We start from the raw sequence: 22,519 nt of genomic DNA, 5'->3' as shown, positions 1-22,519 counted from the left end.
TCGTGAACTTGTTTTCACTAAACAGTAAAAAGTAAAAACTGAATGTGTGATGTTAAAGATGTATGCAAAGTTGCCAAGTTTTTAATCATCACTGTGCTATGTTGGTCAATTTCATAAACTATTAATATGAATTTTACCATTGAAAACCTAACCCTTTTAAGGTGGCGGACATTCTAAATATTATTGTTTTCTCTAAATTGTAAAAAGTAAAAACTGAATGCACAATGTTAAAGATGTATGCAAAGTTGCAAAGGTTTTAGTCATCACTGTGCCATGTAGGTCAATTTCATAAACTATTAATATGAATAAATTACACCATTGAAAATCTAACCCTTCAAAGGTGGTGGACGTTCTAAATATTACCTTTATTTTGTTCATTTATCTGGTCTTTGGTTGACATTGTTAAATCAAATTTCCTTAGTGAAGAAAGCTTCCTTGTCTTCAGGGATGATAGAAAAGTCTGGACAAAAACTGTAGTTTTCTTTCATAAATGTTTATTTGGTAAAACGAATTGGAAAGGGCATGAAATCATTCCAAGTACACACAAGTAAAATGACATGAAATTTGGGGAATTATTCTTTCTAATTTGATAATCAGAAACAAAGATTGTATATTTCTTTTATGAATATTTAGTTTGTATCTATGAGAACTATAACTTTTTGATAGCTGCAGCCTCCCCACCTCTCTTGTTTTTTCTGAAATCTGTGAATATGTTTGCCATCTCCAAAACCACGCCCCCATCTTCCTCGTCCCTGGAACTTGGAGAAACTCTGCTTTGCTCTCTTGATTTATGCTTCCATATCAACATTCCAATGATTCAAGTCTTAATTCCCTAAGTACTTTTAATTTTAGTTACCAGGAGACTCCATTATAGGAATGTGGATTACATTTCCAACCCTGTTAATTTTTCCAATTCGATTTGCAGAGACTTGATTCTCATGTAATCTAGCTTCAAGAACCTCTAATCTTTTGAACATATCCTCACCCAAAATTCTAAAATTTTCAGGCATTTCTTCTACTGAATTTTCCTAGGTTTGCTTAGCTTCTATCCGAGCCTTTATTTGTCTTACATATCAATAATTTACTTGCTTTGAACTGTTCTGCGGAGGACTAAAGTCTTTTTATAGTTCAACCCACAATGCAAGAACTGATACGTTTTCTAAATCATGGTAAACAAACTCTGCATTTCAATGTAATTCCTACAAAAAAATATCACTGGAAATTAAACCTTTCTAAACAACTTCCGATTTAATTTGACTCTTTACACATATAATAGAAAAAAAATTAAAATCAATAAATGACCACTAAACCATTATCTCCGATTTTCAGCAGATCTGGAACTAAATTCTGCTACTGAAAAATAAATAAAAGAGCCTCTCTGCAAATTGTATTTCTGCCCTCTCAATTTATAGATCTGATAAAGGGTGTACATGGAATTTAACAACAGTCGGACTAAACTTCTAAATCTGCATGAACAGATGAGTTAGTGTGCTCTATAGACAGTTCAGCTTCTTTTGGACTGTTTGCCCTATTTCTAAAGGAAGACTAAACCAAAGATTTCACTTTACTAAAACTCAGTGCTTAAAATAGAACTGAATCTTATCCTAAAGCTACTAAATTAAGACTTGAAACTCAGTCTTAGTTAACTCCAGCATCTGAAGAAGATTAATTGCTGCACTCCAAGAAGACTGACTTAGTTAACTGCAGCCAGTACATAGGAGACTTTGCACAGGAATTGAACTAAAGTCTTTATTTAAAAGATTCTAAAGCTGGTGCCTAACTGGAACTGCTGAGAAACTTATTTTGAGATACATATTCTAACACTTTCTCTTATCAAGGAAAGTATTCTCTGTCACACCAATTCGTTCTCTGACTATCCCTTTTCCTTTTGAAAGGGGCTTAGTCAAGATATCAGTGACTTTTTGATCTGTTGGAATGCATTGCAGAACCACTGCGCTGTTTTGAACCTTGTCTTTGATGAAGTGGTATCTAATCTCAATATGCTTGGAGTTGTTAATTTTAGCAATCAGATTAGCAGTATAGAACAGAAAATCAGAATGCAAAGTAATTCATATGCATAACACACATGTACCCTGGGAAAACCTCCCTCTTGGAGGAAAAACCCAGCAACCAAAGATCTCAGATCTGATTAGATTAATGTCAGAAGATAATCAAATACAAATTCGCCCACCTAGGGCATGACAGAATTGACTTATCTGAATCACAAGTTCTGATTTGAACTTGACTGAATCTCCAATCAGATGTAGGGCAGACCATAGGGCAGATCAGTCTGATATAGTTCACACAGCAAGAGGATAGCTTTTTGGATCAGAAGTCTGCCGATTTACAAGAATGTGAATTTGCTGTCATTCAGAATGTGTTAGCTGACTCTTGGAGAATATTCGCTGACTTCAACATTGAATTCGCTGGCAGAGTGGTATTTGCTGATCAAGTGCACATTATTGTCTATGAAATGGATTACAATCCATTGATTATATAGGAGGTACAAGCATTATATCTTGCCTTAGTCGGCTAAGGACTTTGGCGCCAAAATATAATGCTTTTAATTTAAGTTACATGAATAGGTCCATGCTTCCACACGTTACATTTGTGTTTGCGCTTTGAGTGTTTTATGTGCCTAGGCAGGACCAATGTCCAATGGTCACAAGTTACATTATGGGGTCAAACCCATTTATAACCACAAGGTACATAGGTTAGGACCTAACCAATAACCCTTTACAAATTACACAATAAATTTTAAGGCCGAAGGCCACATCTAAAATTTACCAAGCTAGGTCGACCAATCAAGGGATACGACCTAACTACATTTTCAACACTCCCTCTTAGCTAGGGAGGATCCCTTTGATTAATCAAGTTACATCGTGACCATGCTTCATGGACTCTTTCCACCATGCATTCTCATAGAAGATGAATTCAATATACATCATGTACTTCTTCCATGATATTCATCATGCATACCTGCAGGAAATGAATACACAAATACACATCATGAACTTCTTTCATGATATCCATCATGCACATCCGCAGAGGATGGATTCAAAGAATACATTCATGGATTCCTTCCATGATATCCATTATGCACACTTGCAATAATTAATACTCAAAGATACATATAACCATACAACATAAATCATGCACAACCGTAGAGGATACATAAGCTTCTTCACAGAGAAGGACAACTTGTCACCTTGCACACTGCAGAGGGTGAACTCACCTTGCACTTTGCAGAGGGTGAACTCACCTTGCACTTTGCAGGGGGTGAGAAACAAAGTTCCCAGACTCGGACTTGGCTCGGACTCAGCAAGGCCAACTCGACTCGTGACTCGGCTACAACTCGGCAAAATCTTGAAATTATATACTTTTACAATTATATATATATATGAAATTATATATCATATTCTATGACTCGGCCCGAGTCATAAAAACTCGGCAAGGTCTGCTCAGCTCGGCGACTCGGATAACTCGCACGACTCGTGGCGAGTTTGGGATCTACGGTGAGAAATAACCGCCACCTTGCACTCCGCAGAGGGTGGACTCACCTTGCACTCCGCAAACGGTGAGAGAGAACTGCCACCTTGCACTCCGCAGAGGGTGGACTCACCTTGCACTCCGCAGAGGGTGAGCGAGCATTGCCACCTTGCACTCCACAGGGGATGGTCCCACCTTGCACTCTGCAGAGGGTGGATGATACACCTAGTGTATCATGGTTAGTATCATCATAAAAAACATTTTGCAATAGACAAGGAATATTAGATATATATTATCAATTCCAAAAGGAAATAACTTTGCTATAATCAAGTAGACATCATACATTAGACATATTCTTATTAAATCCATCATTAGAGCTGAAACACAAAGTTTAGAAAACCAGCAATAAGATTTACTGAAATAAGGTATTTTGACAGTATCATGAGACTCCCTCTAAAACCCTATCTAGATGATAAATCCACAACAAATTTCCTGACTTAAAGTTGGAATCAATCTAAAATAGAATTTATCAATTTGTATCCTTAATAAAGAGAAGGTTTGAAAGTTTGAGTAGACTTTCAAATCTAGATCCGATGGCATGAGCTGAAGTGGGCCTTCTTGGATTGTGCTTGAGGACCTGAAAATTTTCCTTCTAGAACAGCTGTAAGGGTTAGTTTCCAATACATCATTACTGAAATAAAACAACAAGATCAGAAGTTTTAACTTAGGGATGGAATGGATCACAAACCAATAGATCAAAAGAGGAAATCTTCACGATTGTGGGGATTTGATACTTCATTTATGTTTGCATCTTCTTGTTTGTCCTGAATTTGATAGTCCTTTGCAAAGTGGCCAAGCTTGTTGCATCGGAAGCATCGGATGTGAGATAAGTCTCTTGGTCTCTTCCTTGAATGAGGGGTAGAAGAGCTGAAATCTCTATTTCTCTTGAGATCATTCTTCTTCCAATGGCTGCCTTCCTTCTTAGCCAAGAGGACATGTTGCTCATCATAAGGGTTCTTAATTTTTCCTTTTGCAGCCAGCCGTGACTCTTCTTGAATGCAATCTCCCATTAATTGATCAAACTTAGGAAGCTCAACTCTGGCACTGATTCCTTGAACAAACGGTTCCCAAGAGGGAGGAAGACCATTTAGGGCAGTCATAGATAAATCATTGTCTTCAACGCTCTTCCCAACGGTAGCAAGCTGATCTCTTAGCTCAGAGATTCTCATGAAGTAAGCAGCAACAGGTTCTTCTTTCTCTAATTTGATGTAAAAGAGCTGATTCCTTAAAGCAAGTATGTAGCTGGTATTGTTGACTTCGTACATCTTTTCCAATGTGATGAACATCTCCCTAGCGGTCTTCTTCATGGAGATGGATGGCACCAAGTGATTTTTGACAGAGTCTATTATTATCCTTTGAGCTTGGAAGTCCTTCTTCTTCCAATCTTCTTTCTCACTTTCATCCTCAGGTTCTTTAGCATTCTTGCCAACATATTCAGCAAGATCATTCAATGCCATCATTATCTTGACCTTCCAAGAGGAGTAATTTGTGAAACCTTCCAACCTATCTTCAACCCTGATATAAGAAGCCATGAGGACTAAACCTTTCAACAACAGGTTAGATATGAGCACAAATCTGATCACAACCTCTATACGAACCTAGTGCTCTGATACCATGTTATTTTAGCAATCAGATTAGCAGTATAGAACAGAAAATCAGAATGCAAAGTAATTCATATGCATAACACACATGTACCCTGGGAAAACCTCCCTCTTGGAGAAAAAACCCAGCAACCAAAGATCTCAGATCTGATTAGATTAATGTCAAAAGATAATCAAATACAAATTCGCCCACCTAGGGCATGACAGAATTGACTTATCTGAATCACAAGTTCTGATTTGAACTTGACTGAATCTCCAATCAGATGTAGGGCAGACCTTAGGGTAGATCAGTCTGATATAGTTCGCACAGCAAGAGGATAGCTTCTTGGATCAGAAGTCTGCTGATTTACAAGAATGTGAATTCGCTGTCACTCAGAATGTGTTAGCTGACTCTTGGAGAATATTTGCTGACTTCAACATTGAATTCGCTGGCAGAGTGGTATTCGCTGATCAAGTGCACATTATTGTCTATGAAATGGATTACAATCCATTGATTATATAGGAGGTACAAGCATTATATCTTGCCTTAGTCGGCTAAGGACTTTGGCGCCAAAATATAATGCTTTTAGTTTAAGTTACATGAATAGGTCCATGCTTCCACACGTTACAGTTGTGTTTGCCCTTTGAGTGTTTTATGTGCCTAGGCGGGACCAATCTCCAATGGTCACAAGTTACATTATGGGGTCAACCCATTTATAACAACAAGTTACATAGGTTAGGACCTAACCGATAACCCTTTACAAATTACACAATAAATTTTAAGGTCGAAGGCCACATCTAAAATTTACCAAGCTAGGTTGACCCAATCAAGGGATACGACCTAGCTACATTTTCAACAGGAGTGATCATGAAATACTGGGTTTTCAGAGTGTCTTATACGACTCTGATTGCCATAGTAAATCACGGTAGTGTCTAAAGTACAATCTGTCAGCTCGGCTAGTAACTTCTGAAGCTAGATGGCTTCACAACTAGCAGAAGTGGGTTCCTTATATTTTGCTTCTGTTGAATTGAGTGCTACAGAAGTCTATTTACCAGGAAACAATTCGTAAAGCACCATTCTATGAATTTCTTTGAACTTCTTAAAAGTATTAAATATTGTACGTGCAGGACTGAAACAAGCAATTTAGAATGATCAATCAAATAGTAAAGATTGGAATCTGCATTGGTCTTGGTAAAACCCAAATTTGAAAAATATTCATCAATCCTAGAGTACCATGCACAAAGTACCTGTTTCAGACCATAAAGGGCCTTTTGCAATCTGCAATATGAGTCTCACGCTCATGCACCTCAAAGCCCCTCGGCTGTGTAAGGACCTTAAGGTCTGTATGATCTAAATCTTTGTACTTAAACTGTTAAATTCAAAGAAACAAACTGGTTGCACAATATAGATTCAGACTGGTTTAGGAAATTAATACACACTATAAGGAGCCCAAAATTGCTTATAGAACATTCAGATTTTTACTTACTTAAACTGTTAAATTCGAAGAAACAAACTGGTTACACAATATAGATTCAGACTGGTTTAGGAAATTAATACACACTATAAGGAGCTCAAAATTGCTTATAGAACATTCAGATTTTTAGTGCTTACACAGATTTATAGCATCAATAAACACGTTTCAACTTGGGAACTGCAAAATCAGGAATATATTTGCTATTGAACTGATATAGAATTTCTTTACAACAGTAATTTGAGCTTTCAGCTTACATAGAACACAATATAGAATTCAAACAGCAACACACGCTCTTGAGGGTTTCATCTCAAGACCATATAGAGCTCAAATAGCAACACACAGCAGCAGTGCTGACCTCTTGGGGGTTCCGTCCCAAGACCCAAATATTGACCATACCAAAAGACAAAGTAGAGTCTTCAATATATACCCACTTCAGGCAGTACATTAACTTGTAGTGCAAGGCAGTAAACAATCTGATTGCCTTCAATGAAGGGATGCCAATCGGTAAAGAGGCCAACCACAGTTAGCAACGAGTTGGCTGAAGTTGGTAGAAGCTTCTGGTTCACAAATAGCTGCAGACAGTTGGCACATAGCTGCCAAAGAGAAATCCTAGGGCGGTTTGATGCTAAAGACAAAATAGATCTAATTTCCCTTCTAGGATACAGCTGTCACTACAAGACAAAATGGATACAACTGCCACTACAAAACAAAACTAGGCTTCTTCAAGAAGTCGATGGTTCTAATAGAAGATTCCAGACCAAATCTGGTTCTTTTTTCCTACAAAGGATAAGACTAACAGGTGGCATGAATCTGATTTCTTCTTCTGATTTTTCTGGAAGGAGACAAACTTGCACAGTTGGCAACCAATATTGCCATCCAAGCCAGGTGGCCTCATCTTTCACGGGTTCATCACAGGCTGATTTATGTACACTTCTTCTCAATCAACCCATCAAGAAATGTTTTCACATCCATTTGATATAAGTACCAATCAAAGATTGCTGCTAAAGACATGATGAATCTGATAGGGATATACCTGGCAATTGGGGCAAGAGTCTCCTCATAGTCAATTCCCTCTTTCTTGGGAAACTGTCTAGCCACAAATCGAGCTTCGAATTTTTCTCTGCTGCCATATGCTGCATGCTTGATCTTGTATAACCACTTAGAGGCAATCACTGATTTTCCTTCTGGTTGAGCTATTATCTCCCACACATCATTCTTCATTATGGAGTTGTATTCCTTCATCATGGCATCCTGCCAAACTTGTTAACCTGCTGCCTCCTTAAAACTAGAAGGCTACACCTTAATGATGGATGACACTCGACCCACATAATTTTGAAATATCTTGAGAGGATTACTTACTTGAATGGAAGGCAGGAGTTCCAGCTTCCTTCTGTGTCTCCTGTAATGTCTGTGTGAACCACTTAGGCTTTCTAGCTGAACTGGATGGAAGAGAGGCACCCTCAACACCTTTGGAAACTTGCTGATTTGAATCTAATTTTTCTGATTTCAGCAGATCGATTTTTGAGCAGCATGTTCTTTTAAATCTTCAATCACTGTTGGAGGTTCTTGAGATTTTGAGGAACATGCATCTTGTCAAACTTGACATCTCTGTTTGCAACTATCTTCTGCTGAGATGGAACGTAGATTTTGTAAGCTTTCAAGGTTTCTCCGTATCCTACAAAGATACCCTTCAAACTATAAGGTTCCAACCTTGTCCTTTTCTCATCAGGGATATGATTATAAATTGGAAAAATTGAAAACATGACGATGTGCTTTCTGAGGTTTCTTACTTGTGAATGCTTCCTTTGGTGTCTTGTCCTTTGTCACTTTGTGAGAACACCTGTTTAAAATATAGACAGCTGTTAGGCATGCTTCTTCCCAAAGATACATCGGTGGATCTAGATCATGGATCATAGATATAGCTATCTCTATGATGGACCTATTGTTGTACTTTGCAACCCCATTTTATAGAGGATTGTAGGGCACTGTCAACTCCCTCGTAATTCCTAGTCCCTTGCAAAAACTGTCAAACTCTTTGGAGTTATTCCTCCATTGTCAAACCTTAATATCTTAATCTTTTTTTTTTGTGTGATTTTCTACAAGGGCCCTTGAAACTTCATAAAGACCTCATTCTTGTTCTTCATGAATCCAGGATTTCCTTGAGGAATTGTCAATAAAAGATACATAGTAAATGTTAAGAATGCTGAAGACATGAGTCTGTATACATCTAAATGGATTAGATCAAGAATCTCCCTTGATCTATGCTCACTGCTAGGAAAAGTAGCCTTCACATGCTTGCCGAGTGCACAAACCTTCCAAACTCCTTTTTTCTCAATGTTGATTTCAGGCGATACCTGCACCATGTTCTCCAAGTGGGAACACTCCATAGCACACGTGACCTAGTCTTTTGTGCCAAAGCTTAGACAAGTTGCCTCTATCATTTACTAGAACTCTCACAGGATCTCCTTGCAGCTTAGACAAGTTGCCACTATCAGGGCGGAATTAGAATGTTGGATTGAAGAAATATGTAGTTGTATGTAGGGGCTTGTGAAGCTGGAGGTGCCATTGTCTATCAATGATTTCCCAAATGGGGTGATACTTATTCTCAACTTTTGCATAAATGGATCTAATGGCCTTCTTGGCCCTATCTGTGCTCTCATATATGTAGCCCATTGTTGGCTTCTCCTTACTAGCAACTCATAGGAGAACCACTAAAGGCTCTGTGAACTGCAATTATTGTAAAACATTAACATAATTAAATGTGAACAAAAATAAGCAAATAAAAGAAAAATATGAATAGAAATATTATGTGGAATTAGATTTATCTGTATGATCTCTGCAATTGGTACTCAGAAGCCTTGCTCATAAAAAATCCAGTCTGCCACATCAACCTCTACATTGATCTTAGCATATGACGATGAAGTCTACTCCTCATCAAAGCTCCCTTTGCCTGAAGCATGGATTGTAATGTGATGAAATTGGTTGCAAACCAGGTTAGTCTTATGACGAGCCAACTCCTGCCCTATGAATTGCCTAATTAAGTTGAGGACCATGTGATGAACCCGATGTAGGGGAGGGGCCGTGAGGCCTAGCAGTGTTTCTTAACATCCTCATCTTTTCTGTTTTTCTAGTTTTTTTAAAAAATAAGATGGGAATTTTAAACACATGAAATTGTTTAAATTTCGAATCATGAGTTTGGCCGACTTTGTTGTTTTATTTAAAATTAATAATTTTCCTTGCCCAGCCGACTTTGGGTCGGTGGCTCTAACTCGGCACAGGAAGCTATATATTGGTGTCCGTCTTTGGTTGGAGTATGCTGGAATTGGTAAAGAGCCTTTGTGCACGCTGGTCTTGTGGGACGAAATCCCCATAAGCCTCCACCAGGTGGGATGCTGAACCCTACGCTGGTGTTTATTGATTACTGGCATCGCAAGTGGAGTGATTAATTACATTTTCCTTAATAATTATTGAACTCGCAGGGAGATTTTGAAGGGCAGAATCGTGGAGCGATCATAGGAAAAGATAGTCTGCTAAGTACTGTAACTCTATCTCAGGTAGCCTGTAGCTATGAGATTCTATCTGCCTTTGCCTGTGTCTTCGACAGGGAAAAGTCAGAGTCTTCCTAAAGTCAAGCTAGTTATAGATAGTTCTGAGAATTCTGCGTGAGCACACTCCTGTAGCCGTCATTCCTCTTCCAAGAGCATAGTTTTGGTTAACGGAGATAATTCCTGAAAACCATGATGTAATGTGGCAAGTCTGGCACGATTTGGTTTTCCTGTAAGTAAAGCTTGGTCAACACTAAATATAAAATCGATGTCCTAGATAAGCTGTAAATCTGAAACTCTCTAATAATAAATTTGAAAGCAATGATTCCAAGTTCTGTGAGTTTTCTCTTTATGCAAACTGTCTATTTGTTTAACGATGATTGGGCAATGTGAAATTTAAATTATATTGAATTCAGTTTTATGATTGAGAAATTTATTTTAGTTTGAGTGCGTTGTTGTTGAAAGTTCTGGAACATAACCTGTTCAAATTGGTCAAGGACATTTCAATAGCAAGGCCATCACTACGCCAAAAGCCTAGACTAGTGGTGAATGGTGCCCAGTGGCGTTAAGAGTGGGGTTTTCCATCCCATTAGAGTGCCAACACAGGCCAACCCCTGGTGGACACGTGGCTGCCCAATCATGGGTGGGTCCCAGCCTTGGGTACATGCCCAATGGGAATCCATACCACCGCAACATTTAGGTTGGGAGATCACAGCCCACCACGCTCCGCAGGGCTCGACCTCGAGACCTCGGCTCTGATACCAAGCGAGGCCACCACTATGCCAAAAGCCTAAACTAGTGGTGAATGGCGCCTAGTGGCATTAAGAGTGGGGTTTTCCGTCCTACCAGAGTGCCAACGCAGGCTAAGCTCCTCGTGGACACGTGGCTGCCCGATCATGGGTGGGTCCCAGCCTTGTGTACACGCCCAACGGGAATCCGCACCACCGCAGCATTTAGGCTGGGAGATCACAGACCATGTGTGATTTTATATGAATTTACAAATATTTTTTGCTCTCTCCACACATTCTTTGATCCATGGAATCTTGCCAAGATCCTCCAATATAAGATCAAAGCAATGAGCAACATATGGAGTCCTAAACAATGATGGGTGATTATCCATCAATAGTCTACTTGCGGCAACATAATTTGCTGCATTATCTGTAACCACTTGCACCACATTCGCCTCACTTGCCTCAGCCAGACTCCCTCAAAAAGCTTTGGATTTAGCATTTTTGTGTTTTGCGAAGCATCAATAGATATGATGAATATTGTGCCACTTGAGAAAGAAACAAAATCAATGATTATTAAAGCATAAATAAAAAATATTAATCACTAAATCAATGCATTTTAGGAAGTACAATTACCTAAGGAAGAAACAAGAAAAAATAACAATTCTTTATTTCTTCTATCCATCCAACCATCAGTCATGATGTTGCAACCCTTCTTCCTCCATATCTCTCGCTGCACCTCTATTGTAGCTTTCACATCAGCCACCTTTTGTGACAATATGAGGCCCTTTTTCTCCTTATCATTAGGGGCTTTGAACCCCGCACCACAAACAATAATGACATCAACCATGTTTTGCCAGTAAGGAGACCTAACACAAATAAATTAAAGAAAATAAGTATTGTACAATGGAAAGATTACATTTGAATTGGACATACTTCTAAATATAAAAATTCATGTGAAAGAATCAAACTATATATTTTAAAACAAACAAAAAAAATTACCTGGCTGCGTGGAATGGAGTGATTCGTGCATGGCAAAATATATGATTCTAACCTAGATGCACAAACTCTAGGCCCTTTGCTACCATTGCCACTTCCTCCAGCACTAGCACTATCTTTATGAGCACCTGAAAATGGACGAAATGGAAGAATGTAAGAAGACTTTCCAGTTCCACCAATGATTGGCATCTTCTCTCTTTGCATCTTTTTTAGTTGTTTTTGCTGCTTAAAGGTTTCTAATTGAACTTGCACTTCACGCTTAACCTTAGTAGGCACATGTTTGCATGGATTAACATCTCGACATACCATGTGCAATACGATATTTCAATCTATTAATGCCTCCCCCTTGAAAAGTGTTTTTGCAATGAAAACAAGTTACCTTTCCTTTAAACTAACATAAAAAATTCTAGGGTTTGCAACTATAAAACTAGATTGTTTTACAAAAACACCTAGAGTTTGTTCAACAAATTTGTTCTTTGGTCCCACTAAAACAAAATGGAAAATGAAAAAAAGAAATGGATTTCTTGTTTAAAAAAAAAAAACCCATCAAAATACAAACTCACCTCGTAAATATTGCTTGAAACCAATGGTGGCTCTTTCCAATCCTTTGTAGACTCCTCTAGATGCACCAAAGGTAGCTACAAACCTGCTCAAATGTGATTCAACCACCAATTTTTGCTCAATCTCCTTGTTGGTTTCTCTAAAATGCAATTCAATTTTGGCTTAAAACTCTCTTTTTTTTCTTCTCCTTTGGCTTCAAAATGAAATGACATTGCGAGTAGGGTGTAGGGGGCAAATATAAGACACAAAAAGTAGAGTGAGTTGTTTTTCTTAATGTCTTTTTTGCTTTATGTCAAATAGCACCGTGATTGAGTCCTCTGGTTGGGACTCCCTTGACTCGATGAGTTTGGCAAGTACTTGGCTGTTGAGTCTCCTAGACTTGCAGAGTCTCGGCGTGTCTTGTAACTTTTAGATGAAGTCATCCCATAGCCTCTCAAAATTAGGATGCTTTTTCTAGGCACAAATCCCACTAACAAAAGGTTGCTAAGAAGAATAGAACCCATTAATGTGATGGGTATTAGTTATTTGCCCTTGACTTCCTCTCTGATTGCTGCAAGTTGATCTCAAAGTTCAATAATCTTCATTGAGTAAGGAGCTTTTGTATCTATCTTGCTTGTTTGCATTTTCTTAGGTTATTTTTTGATAACATTTTTTGATTGATGTTCTCACTTTGATATAGAGTGACTAGAGCATCAAACATTTTTTCTAGTGGTATTTCTAATGACGTGAGAGATCAGATGATCTTTTACAGAATCAAGGATCACATGTTTGGACTTGGCCATCTTCTTATGAGAAGCAAATAATGTGGAATCGGTAGTTGTTGCAACTTAATTTGCAACAAAGTTACACAGTTCCTAAGTTACTGAATTGCTAGAAAATAAAGCCGATTCTAGGTATGAAATTGTTGTTGTGTAGCTAGGTCGGATCCCTTCTAGGCCGACCTAGTGCACAAAATGCAGAGTGGCCTGTCGGCCTTGACATTTGGATATCTCAGTTGTATGAGTCTAATTTGGGGCTGGCCCTATTTGGGTGAACCACTTGTGTAACTTGTGATTAAGTTAAATGTAACTTGCAACTAAGGGAGACTCATTGTAATATATAGTTCTGACCCTATCCTTGGCGCCAAAAGTATATGGCCGACTTCAGGTCTATTAGGAGGTATTGATTCATATATATGCAAGGTTGTCAATAGAGATGAATTCAATAACATGAAGGACATGTGGAGTGCTCGAGGGTGATGATAAGAGCTTATCGTCTATGGTTGGGAAGGCAATAGATTTGATGTTTGCCCGTGGTTAACGAGCAATACCATAAACTCAACATGGTATCAGAGCGGGTTCCTCCTATAGAGCCTAACTGCTTGAAGGTAGATCCTATGCTTTTGAGGGAGTTCATTAAATTATTTTGCAGACTGAGAAATCTTGGTGTAGGAGCACCCAAAGACACAAATGAAGCCTAAAGAGTCTAATATCACCCATGAGGTGAAAATGTAATGACCTTGTCACATTAACATCTTTTGTAGTAGGTTGATAGGTTTGTGAGTCAACAAGACCCAATTGATGTAAGGCATTGTCATGGTTGCATTTTATAAGCCACCATGGACAAATGACCATGTGGGTCAGTAGGAGTCTAGGCATGAGTCAGGCAATAAATATTGGTCTTAGAAACATTAGACCAATCCTTGGAATAGGCCGAATGCACCTTGGAGTCGCCAAATTTGAAAAGTGCAAGTTGACAACTTTTGTTGTGATTGCAAAATGTTGTAAAAAGGGGTAACTAATCCTCCAACGGTTCCAAAGCTTGAAAAGTGGTTGGAAACCATTAGGGAGGCTATATTAGGCCCACTTGGATCGATTTCAGAGTTGTTGTTGTTGTTGTTGAAGTTGTTGAAATTGGTGATGTTTTGGAGTTTTGGAGCAATACAATATACTTGGAGTTTCCTGAAATTCTGCGTGTTTGATGTTCATTTTTGACTAGTACGGATTGGTGGATGCCTGAAACCAATTGGATGAGTTAGGGAAGTCTCTTACCTTTCATTCGAATCAAGTTTGAGGTCTTGTAATAATCGGGTTGTAGAGATCCATCAAACCCTATTTGGACTGGTCACAAACCCTGCCAGCACCTAGGGTTTCACTGTAAAAATGCCCTTAATCTGACATTTTCACCAGAGGACCAAACAACCTATCGGAAAATGTTAGAGGGGCCATTGTACCATAAGATTTTGGTGTTGGTTTGCAGGGAGGCTCCAAGCCCGAGGAGATTGAATTGACCCTAGGCGGGCATCTCTATGTGACCGCCTGAAAGGTAGAAGTGAAAATCACTTGCAGTAGGCAAAGAAGATGGGATCAAGTCCCGAATCCTTGGATTTGGTGGTTTGACACCTTACCCCACCTTGCAAAAGAGTTGGTTTAGTCGGGGGACTAATACAAGGGGTACTTACTTTGTAAATTAGGCCTAATTGGCTTAATTAGGTCTGGAAGGACAGTAAGGATATAGACCTTTCAAACTTGGGGTTAGGGTCTAAGCTTTTGGGGAGTTTTGTAACTCGATAAAGGGTATCTGAATCTGCTCTTAGCTTGTCTTGTCCTTTGAAAGTTTATTAAGTTGTGTGTGGAGAACTCAACCTGTAGGGCTACTAGACAAATAGGACAGTTGTGAGACAAGTACCCCCTAACACATTTGACACTCAGATCTTATGGATGTTTTGTGTTGGTTGGACCACCAATAGACAAAATCCAATAGGTTTTCATCCCATCGGTACGGGAAGATTGTCTACCATTCACACAAGGGTAGAGTGTTTTCATCCCACCGGTACCAAAAGATTGTCTACCATTCACACAAGGGTAGAGTGTTTTCATCCCACCGGTACCAAAAGATTGTCTACCATTCACACAAGGGTAGAGTGTTTTCATCCCATCGGTACTGGAAGATACAATCCTTTATGGATCCGGTCACACAAATTGTTGTGTGAGTTGAGAACTTGATAGGTGTGTTGTTTGACACCTTGAACAAACAAAACAACTTGATTTGGACATAGTAGTTGTGGGTGAGAGAAGGTTATCACCTAGTTTGTTGCCTGCTTTGCATCAAATCTAAGTGCAGGCAAAAGTCGATTACTGAGCCTCTCAACTCAGACGTGAGCATCGCATATGCTTTGTGGCGAGTAATGACCGTTGAGGTGCCGATGATCGCCATAGATTTGTCGTTAGTGCTCAATGACAGATTCGGTCGGATGCCTTGGCGTTGAAAGTCGCCAAGCTTGGTATCGAAATGCTAACGGTAAGTGGAGTCGCTATGGACATCTCTGTCCATTTTTAACATTCTATTTTCAAATTCTTCATTCGGGGAGGAGAACATGTTGTGGAGGATTCTATCTAGCGATCGTAACTTTTACTAGCAAATGAAAGTGACAGAGATCGCTCGCTTCACGTCACTCGTGGCTAGAGACATCGACAAGATGGCAGCAAACATCCCGAGGATTCAACGAAGCGACACGAGTCGGTACGTGTGCTATCGACTGCTCAGTGTAATGGAAGGTTGAGATCAAGCAACAACATAGTTGCGAGTTTTGTGATGATCACATTAAGCCGTACACAAATGTGAAATGTGTGCGTATGGGGACGAAAGCGAATGGAGGCACCTAACGATCAGGAATGGTGGAGAAGGCCTCCGTGCAATAACGCCTTGCAACAACTCTCACATCATCCTTGAAGCTTCGAGAGTCACATGAAGCATTCGTTTCGCTGAAGCCTGCATACGCATCAGATGATATTACAACTGAAGGTCCAGTTATTTGAGTTCTTATGTCGCTCTTGAAGATCATCTGACATTTGTCCTAGGATGGGCACTGCAACTTAGCATTCTGGCACACCTTGCTACAGGGGATTTCTATTGCATTTATGTGGTTGGTCCATCACTTTGCTATGGATGGTATTAAAGGCATTTCCTCAGATGATGCTTAAGCTATGCATGGAGCAGATATTGTGGACAGATGATGAGTGATGGTGAGGGCCAAAGGCCATGCAACCATCAGATTATCACTAGGTGCTTCGGTGTGATCAATCCAAGTGAATGGAAATTCCATTGCTGAGCAAAATTATAAAAGATAAGTACTCTTTATGTTTGAATAATGTTCATGAATTTTTCATGAAGTCATGCTACATCATTGAATAGTGAATCATGTATTGACATTTCCCCTGACTATCATTATCTCTCTCTGAAATTCTTCTAGGACGAATCAGAGATTGTATTCAAGGAAGGAAGATTGCTTGCATTTCTTCACAGAGGAAGAATCAACATTCAGAGGGAGTTTGACATATTGTCAGAAGTAACCTTGGATGAAGAGATCAGAAGGTTGATATCTACTTCAGAGGGAGCTTGACATTTTAGCTTCAGAGGAAGCATGACTTTTCAGCTTCAGAGGGAGCCTGGCATTTCAGCTTCAGAGGAAGCCTGACATTCCAGCTTTAGAGGAAGCTACATCATCATGAAGATTTGGTTAATGCATTTTTTCTCTGTGATGGAGAAATTTGAGGTGAAAGCCCTTGTTAATGAGTTCTTCTCTGTAAGGGAGAAGTTCGAGGTGCAATCCCTTGTTAATGAGTTCTTCTTTGTGAGGGAGAAGTTCGAGGTGCAATCTCTTGGTGAGTAGGCATGGTGGATCCACCCTTTACGAGTAGGCATGGTGGAGATGCATTCTTCTCTGGGAGAAGTCTGAGGTTAGAGCCCTCGTTCCACCCTTTGCGAGTAGGCATGGTGGTAATGCACCCTTCTCTGAGAGAAGATTGAGGTGAAAGCCCTCTTCCACCCTTTGCGAGTAGGCATGGTGAGCTCACCCTCTGCGAGTAGGTATGGTGGGTGTCATGGAAGAAATTCCATGATGTGCTTGTTCACCCTTTGGGAGTAGCTATGGTGAACGTATTATTCATGGGAGTAACCATGGTGGTAGTCACTATGTGACTTGGTTATTCAAAAGGAATCCTCCCTAGCTAAGAGGGAGTGTTGTTGTGTAGCTAGATTGGATCCCTTCTAGGGCCGACCTAGTGCACAAAATGCCAAGTGGCCTGTCGGCCTTGGCATTTGGATATCTCAGTTGTATGAGTCTAATTTGGGGCAGGCCCTATTTGGGCGAACCACTTGTGTGCAACTTGTGATTAAGTTAAATGTAACTTGCAACTAAGGGAGACTCATATGTAACTTGTAATATATAGTTCTGACCCTATCCTTGGTGCCAAAAGTTTATGGCCGACTTGAGGTCTATTAGGAGGTATTGATTCATATATATGCAAGGTCATCAATAGAGATGAATTCAATAACATGAAGGACATGTAGAGTGCTCTGGGGTGACGATAAAAGCTTATCGTCTATGGTTGGGAAGGCAACAAATCTGATGTTTGTCTGTGGTTAACGAGCACTACCATAAACTCAACAGAAATGTCTTGGAATTAGAGACAGTGTGAATTGGTGCGTAAAAAATCAAGGTTTGTTTAGTTTTGTTGACCTTTGGAAAACCCTTAACAAAGAATTCTTAACTCCTGAAACGACAAAAAATAAAAGACCCTAAATGCATTGGTTTGCATTATCAGTAAGAACCACAGTTTGTTTCAAGTGAAAACTGTAATGATAATCAGAATAAGCGACGCCGAATCAGAGTAATAGTCACTTTGATGGCCGAGGGAGCAAGAAGAGCAATTGATGGATTTTGTTGCAAATAAGAATATCAAGCACTTCGCTGAGGGAAGGAGAATTCTTAACTCCTGAAACAACAAAAAATAAAAAACCCTAAATGCATTGGTTTGCATTATCAGTAAGAACCACAGTTTGTTTCAAATGAAACCTGTAATGAGATTCAGAATAAGCGACGCCGGATCAGAATAATAGTCACTTTGACGGGCGAAGGAGCAAGAAGAGCAATTGATGGATTTTGTTGCGAATAAGAATATCAAGCACTTTGTCAAGGGAAGGAGCGAATGAGAGTTAATAATTAAAATTTATTAATATACACTATTATATTATATATTATACAGTATATTAGTATATAAAATAGTTTTAAAACTTAAACTATCATACACTATATTATTATATATTAGTAATTATATAATAAATTTAAAAATTAAAAATTCATAAATTTTATAATGTAGGCGTGTATATTTAATTTATATATATGATTTTTATATGATTCTTAATTTATATATAGAATTAATATTTTTTAATTTATAATAATATATTTATGATTTTTGTATAGACTTACCCAAATGTACCCACGTAGCTGATTCTGATTCCGTTTCGGCAACTTAGCATAGATCTTGTTCCAAGAACATCTATGCCCAACGCTTCCATGGGACAAAGATAGAGGAATCTTCCATTATTTTTTCCTATCTGAGACTGAAAGTAGTTATGCTGTAGTGCTGGAATATTCTGCCAAACAGAGATCTGCAACCTAACAAAGATTTTATATATCATCGCAGGTCCACTGTGCTTTTCTTGAGCACAGAGCTCATGCATCTCACCTCTGAAACCTTCTGATAGCTCCCTCTCACAGGTAGTAGCTTTACTATCCATTCAAGGATTTTTTTTTCTGAAGGTTTCAGTAAACTTTTCCGCTATCATGGTAAATTTTCTAAATCATGGGAAGCAGATTCTGCATTTTTATCCAATTCCTACAAACCAGAAACTGAACTTATCAAAACGACATCTAATTTAGTTTGATGCTAGATTCTATTTACACATATAATAGAAAACAATAAATTAAAATCAATGAATGACTGCTAAAGTTTTATCTTTGATTTTCATTAGATCTTAATTGAATTCTACTACTGAAAAACACATAAAAAAGCTTCTCTGCAAATTTTAGTACTGCCCTCTCAATTTATAGATCTGAGAAAGGGCGTACATGGGAGTTATCAGCTTCTAAATTTGCATGAACAGTCAGAGTTAACTCAACAAATCTGCTTGAACAGATGACTAAATGCATTCAAGAGACCGTTCATCTTCTTTTGGAGTGTGCACTCTATATCACATTTCATTGTTTCAACTTAAGCAAAGGAAGACCAAACTGAAGATTGGACTTTAATAAAATTCAGTGCTCAAAATAGAACTGAATCTTATCCTAAAGATCCTAAATTAAGACTAAATGCTGCACTCCAAGAAGACATAGTCAGCTGCAGCTAGTGCATAGGAGACTTTGCTGAGAACTTCAAACACAGTCTTTATTTAAAAGATATGCAAAGCTGGTGCCTAACTAGAAGTGCTGAGAAACTTATTCTAGATATACATTCTAACAAGAACATGCCTGCTCTGATTCAACATTTAATGTTTTAGAGAGATAACATAACAGGAACAATTTAATCTTATAGAGACATAGTATTTCAGATTCTATCTTCAAATGCCTCTTCATTAGTTTCAAAACTCAATAGTATTTCAGAATTATCTTCAAATGCCTTCCATTAATTTCAAAATTCAAAGTTTCCTTTAATAATGGCAGCAATTACATGCTTTGAAAGATAATTTTCCCTAAGAACAAATCTATTTTATCTGTTGTATAAAACATCTTCAATAAAGCTATTTCTTTCTTTGTAAGAAAAATCTACTTAAGCTACTTTCACTATTTTATAAGAAAATGACAAAACTAACTACATTATCGTCCACCTCATCTCCCAGGTAAGGTGATGGTTTCAATGTTATCTCCAGCAAGAAGCCAACCTAGTCCAACAAGAATGCGTTTACCGCCATCACTGCCTTCTACAAATTCTCTGCACACCCGTTCCCACAATGCCTCATCTATGCTCAGCTTTGGCATTGACACACGCAAGGGCAAGAAGGGGACGGGACAGTTGGAAGAAGCCCATAATTTGCGCATACTTCACAATAGACTGTTGCAATGGAGATTTGTCAATGGAAAATCAGAAGCTGCCATGAATGCTCAAAGAGTTACCGCTGAGGTATGCTTCTATATCCATTTTTAATATCCTAGAAATTTAGCAGTTAAGATTTTGTTATTGTAATAATCTAAGCTGTCCTAAACTGTAATGCATTTATCTTTCTTGGATAAATTTCACAGCAAAGCTTTTTCTTTAATATTGAATTATAGTTGAAGGATGTGAAGCTGCTTTTTAATGAAGTCTGTACCGTTCTATTTTTGTTCTTCAATGATAAGTGTAACTTTCTCATACTATATATACATCAAATTAAATTGTTATTGTATTGTTCTTTTATATAGTCTACTCATTGTTGAACAATGCTAATAGTTTCTTAGCTCTTCATTGGTTCTTTTTGACCCACCATATTTTATCCTTTTCTGTTTGAAGAAACTGCTTGATTCTTGTTCCATTTAGTCACTCGTTCATCTCCAAATGTTGATCAATATAATCTGATTTTCCTATGTTTTGTCTGTCTCACTCATTTCTGGCAAATTTATTAAAGTTTTATGCTTCTAAGATCAGTAGTACATAACTTTACTCCTTTTTTCAAAGGCCTACGTGGATCAATTTTACTCTCCTTTCTAAAGAAATGTGGACTTGTAGGCTTTTAATCTGCAGGCCAGGGTCACAAGAATGCTGATTTAGTCAACACATTGCTGGTGTAGGCCTTTGAAGCCATTCATAAAAGTTGCTGCCAAAAAACTTAAAATTCCTTGGTCTTGCTCAAGCCTCGAATTTCACCAGCTCAAAAACCAATATGGTTGTTTTGATTAAAATTGTTGAGTTTGGTTCATCTCTTTTTGTTTATTAATTATTATTCTATGGCTGCCTCTCTTTGCCAGTCAATGTTTGCCTTCCTTCGCTAATTTATTAATTATTATTTCATAGTGGCCTCCCTTTGCCAGTCTATGGTTGGCTCCCTTTGCTACTTTATTAATTATTATTCCATGGCTGGCTCCCTTTACCAGTCTATGGTTGCCTCACTTTGATAATTTGTTAATTATTATTCCTTGGCTGCCTCCCTTTGCCAGTCTATGGTTGCCTTCCTTTTCCAATCAGTTATTGACTTAAAGTAGAATAATTTCACTAAACTTACTCCTTGGTGCTCCTAAATATTTGGCCTACTTTCTGTTGTCTAATACTGTGTACAGGTGCTTCCCATTCAGACACTAGTTACAACATTTAAGAGAAGCATTAACTTTTATATTAGCATGTCTGATTCTTTAAAGAACTTTGCAATAGTTTGGAGTATAGTTGAAAAATTCGGACTCAGCAATGACTCAGCTGGCCCAATTTTTTTAAGAACTTGGGACTTGCCAAAAAACTCTGGAAAAAATTGGCAATAACTCCGCAAATTTATTGAACATTTTAAAATACATTTTTTAAAAAATATTCTACAAAAACACACATTACTAAATTTGTCGAGGATATTACTAATTTCCATCATATATAAATCAAAATTAGAGTTTAATGCATATTATAGACCAAAAAACAAGTTCAACCCTAAATGAGTTACACTGCAACTTCCACTAGCCATGCCATATGTAGAAGTTGCCCCATCTAAAGATATTTTTGGCAAGTTGTGTAATAATAACTCTTGATGGGGGTTTAGGGGCAAGACCAAAACGAGGTTGAGGGTAGCACCCGGTGGGGGTCTGAGGATGAGAGAGAGGGAGAGGTAGAGAAATAGGTCTACATCTTGGGGAAGAAAGGAGAGTGAGATAGAGAGATCTAGAGAGATGGGATAGAGGAAGAGTGGTAGGGAGAGAGATAGCTCTAGAGTTCCGGGGAGATAAAGAGAATGAGATAGAGAGTGAGAGAATGCTGATAGGAGCCTGCTAATTATTGAAATTTGATTGTCTGAAAATTTATAAGGTCTTTTAAAACCTAGGATTTGCATTATAACTCCTAGAGATTTGAAACCACCTTCAAACATCCTGCCGGTATATACAAAGATGAGGAGTTAGAAACATGAATTGTGTTTTTAAAATTATAAGCACAAAAAGCTAAATTACATGAATTTGCACGAGTTTTTAAGGAAAATCCATTACTTTTTGCATTTACTTGTGAGTTTTTCAAGCAAAAATCGCTGCGAGTTTTAGTTCACTCAATATTTTTATGATGTCTATTTTTATGAGGTAGAAAACATCTTTCTTAGGAATC

The 22,519-nt window shown here is 38.3% G+C and overlaps 1 protein-coding gene across 7 annotated transcripts in view; it reads left to right on the top strand.

Annotated features, from left to right (window-relative positions):
• LOC131065641 (protein SNOWY COTYLEDON 3) overlaps positions 1-22,519 on the top strand; it is an 82,347-nt gene that overhangs the window by 43,707 nt on the left and 16,121 nt on the right. For all 7 annotated transcript variants that reach the window (XM_058000214.2, XM_058000215.2, XM_058000210.2 and 4 more), the window contains exon 3: positions 20,097-20,377. In XM_058000214.2, coding sequence (XP_057856197.1) covers positions 20,097-20,377 — 281 coding nt within the window. The remainder of the gene's footprint in view (positions 1-20,096; positions 20,378-22,519) is intronic.

This window comes from Cryptomeria japonica, chromosome 3 (assembly GCF_030272615.1).
Source record: "Cryptomeria japonica chromosome 3, Sugi_1.0, whole genome shotgun sequence".
Taxonomy (NCBI): domain Eukaryota; kingdom Viridiplantae; phylum Streptophyta; class Pinopsida; order Cupressales; family Cupressaceae; genus Cryptomeria; species Cryptomeria japonica.
This window is presented reverse-complemented; position numbering and strand designations above follow the sequence as displayed.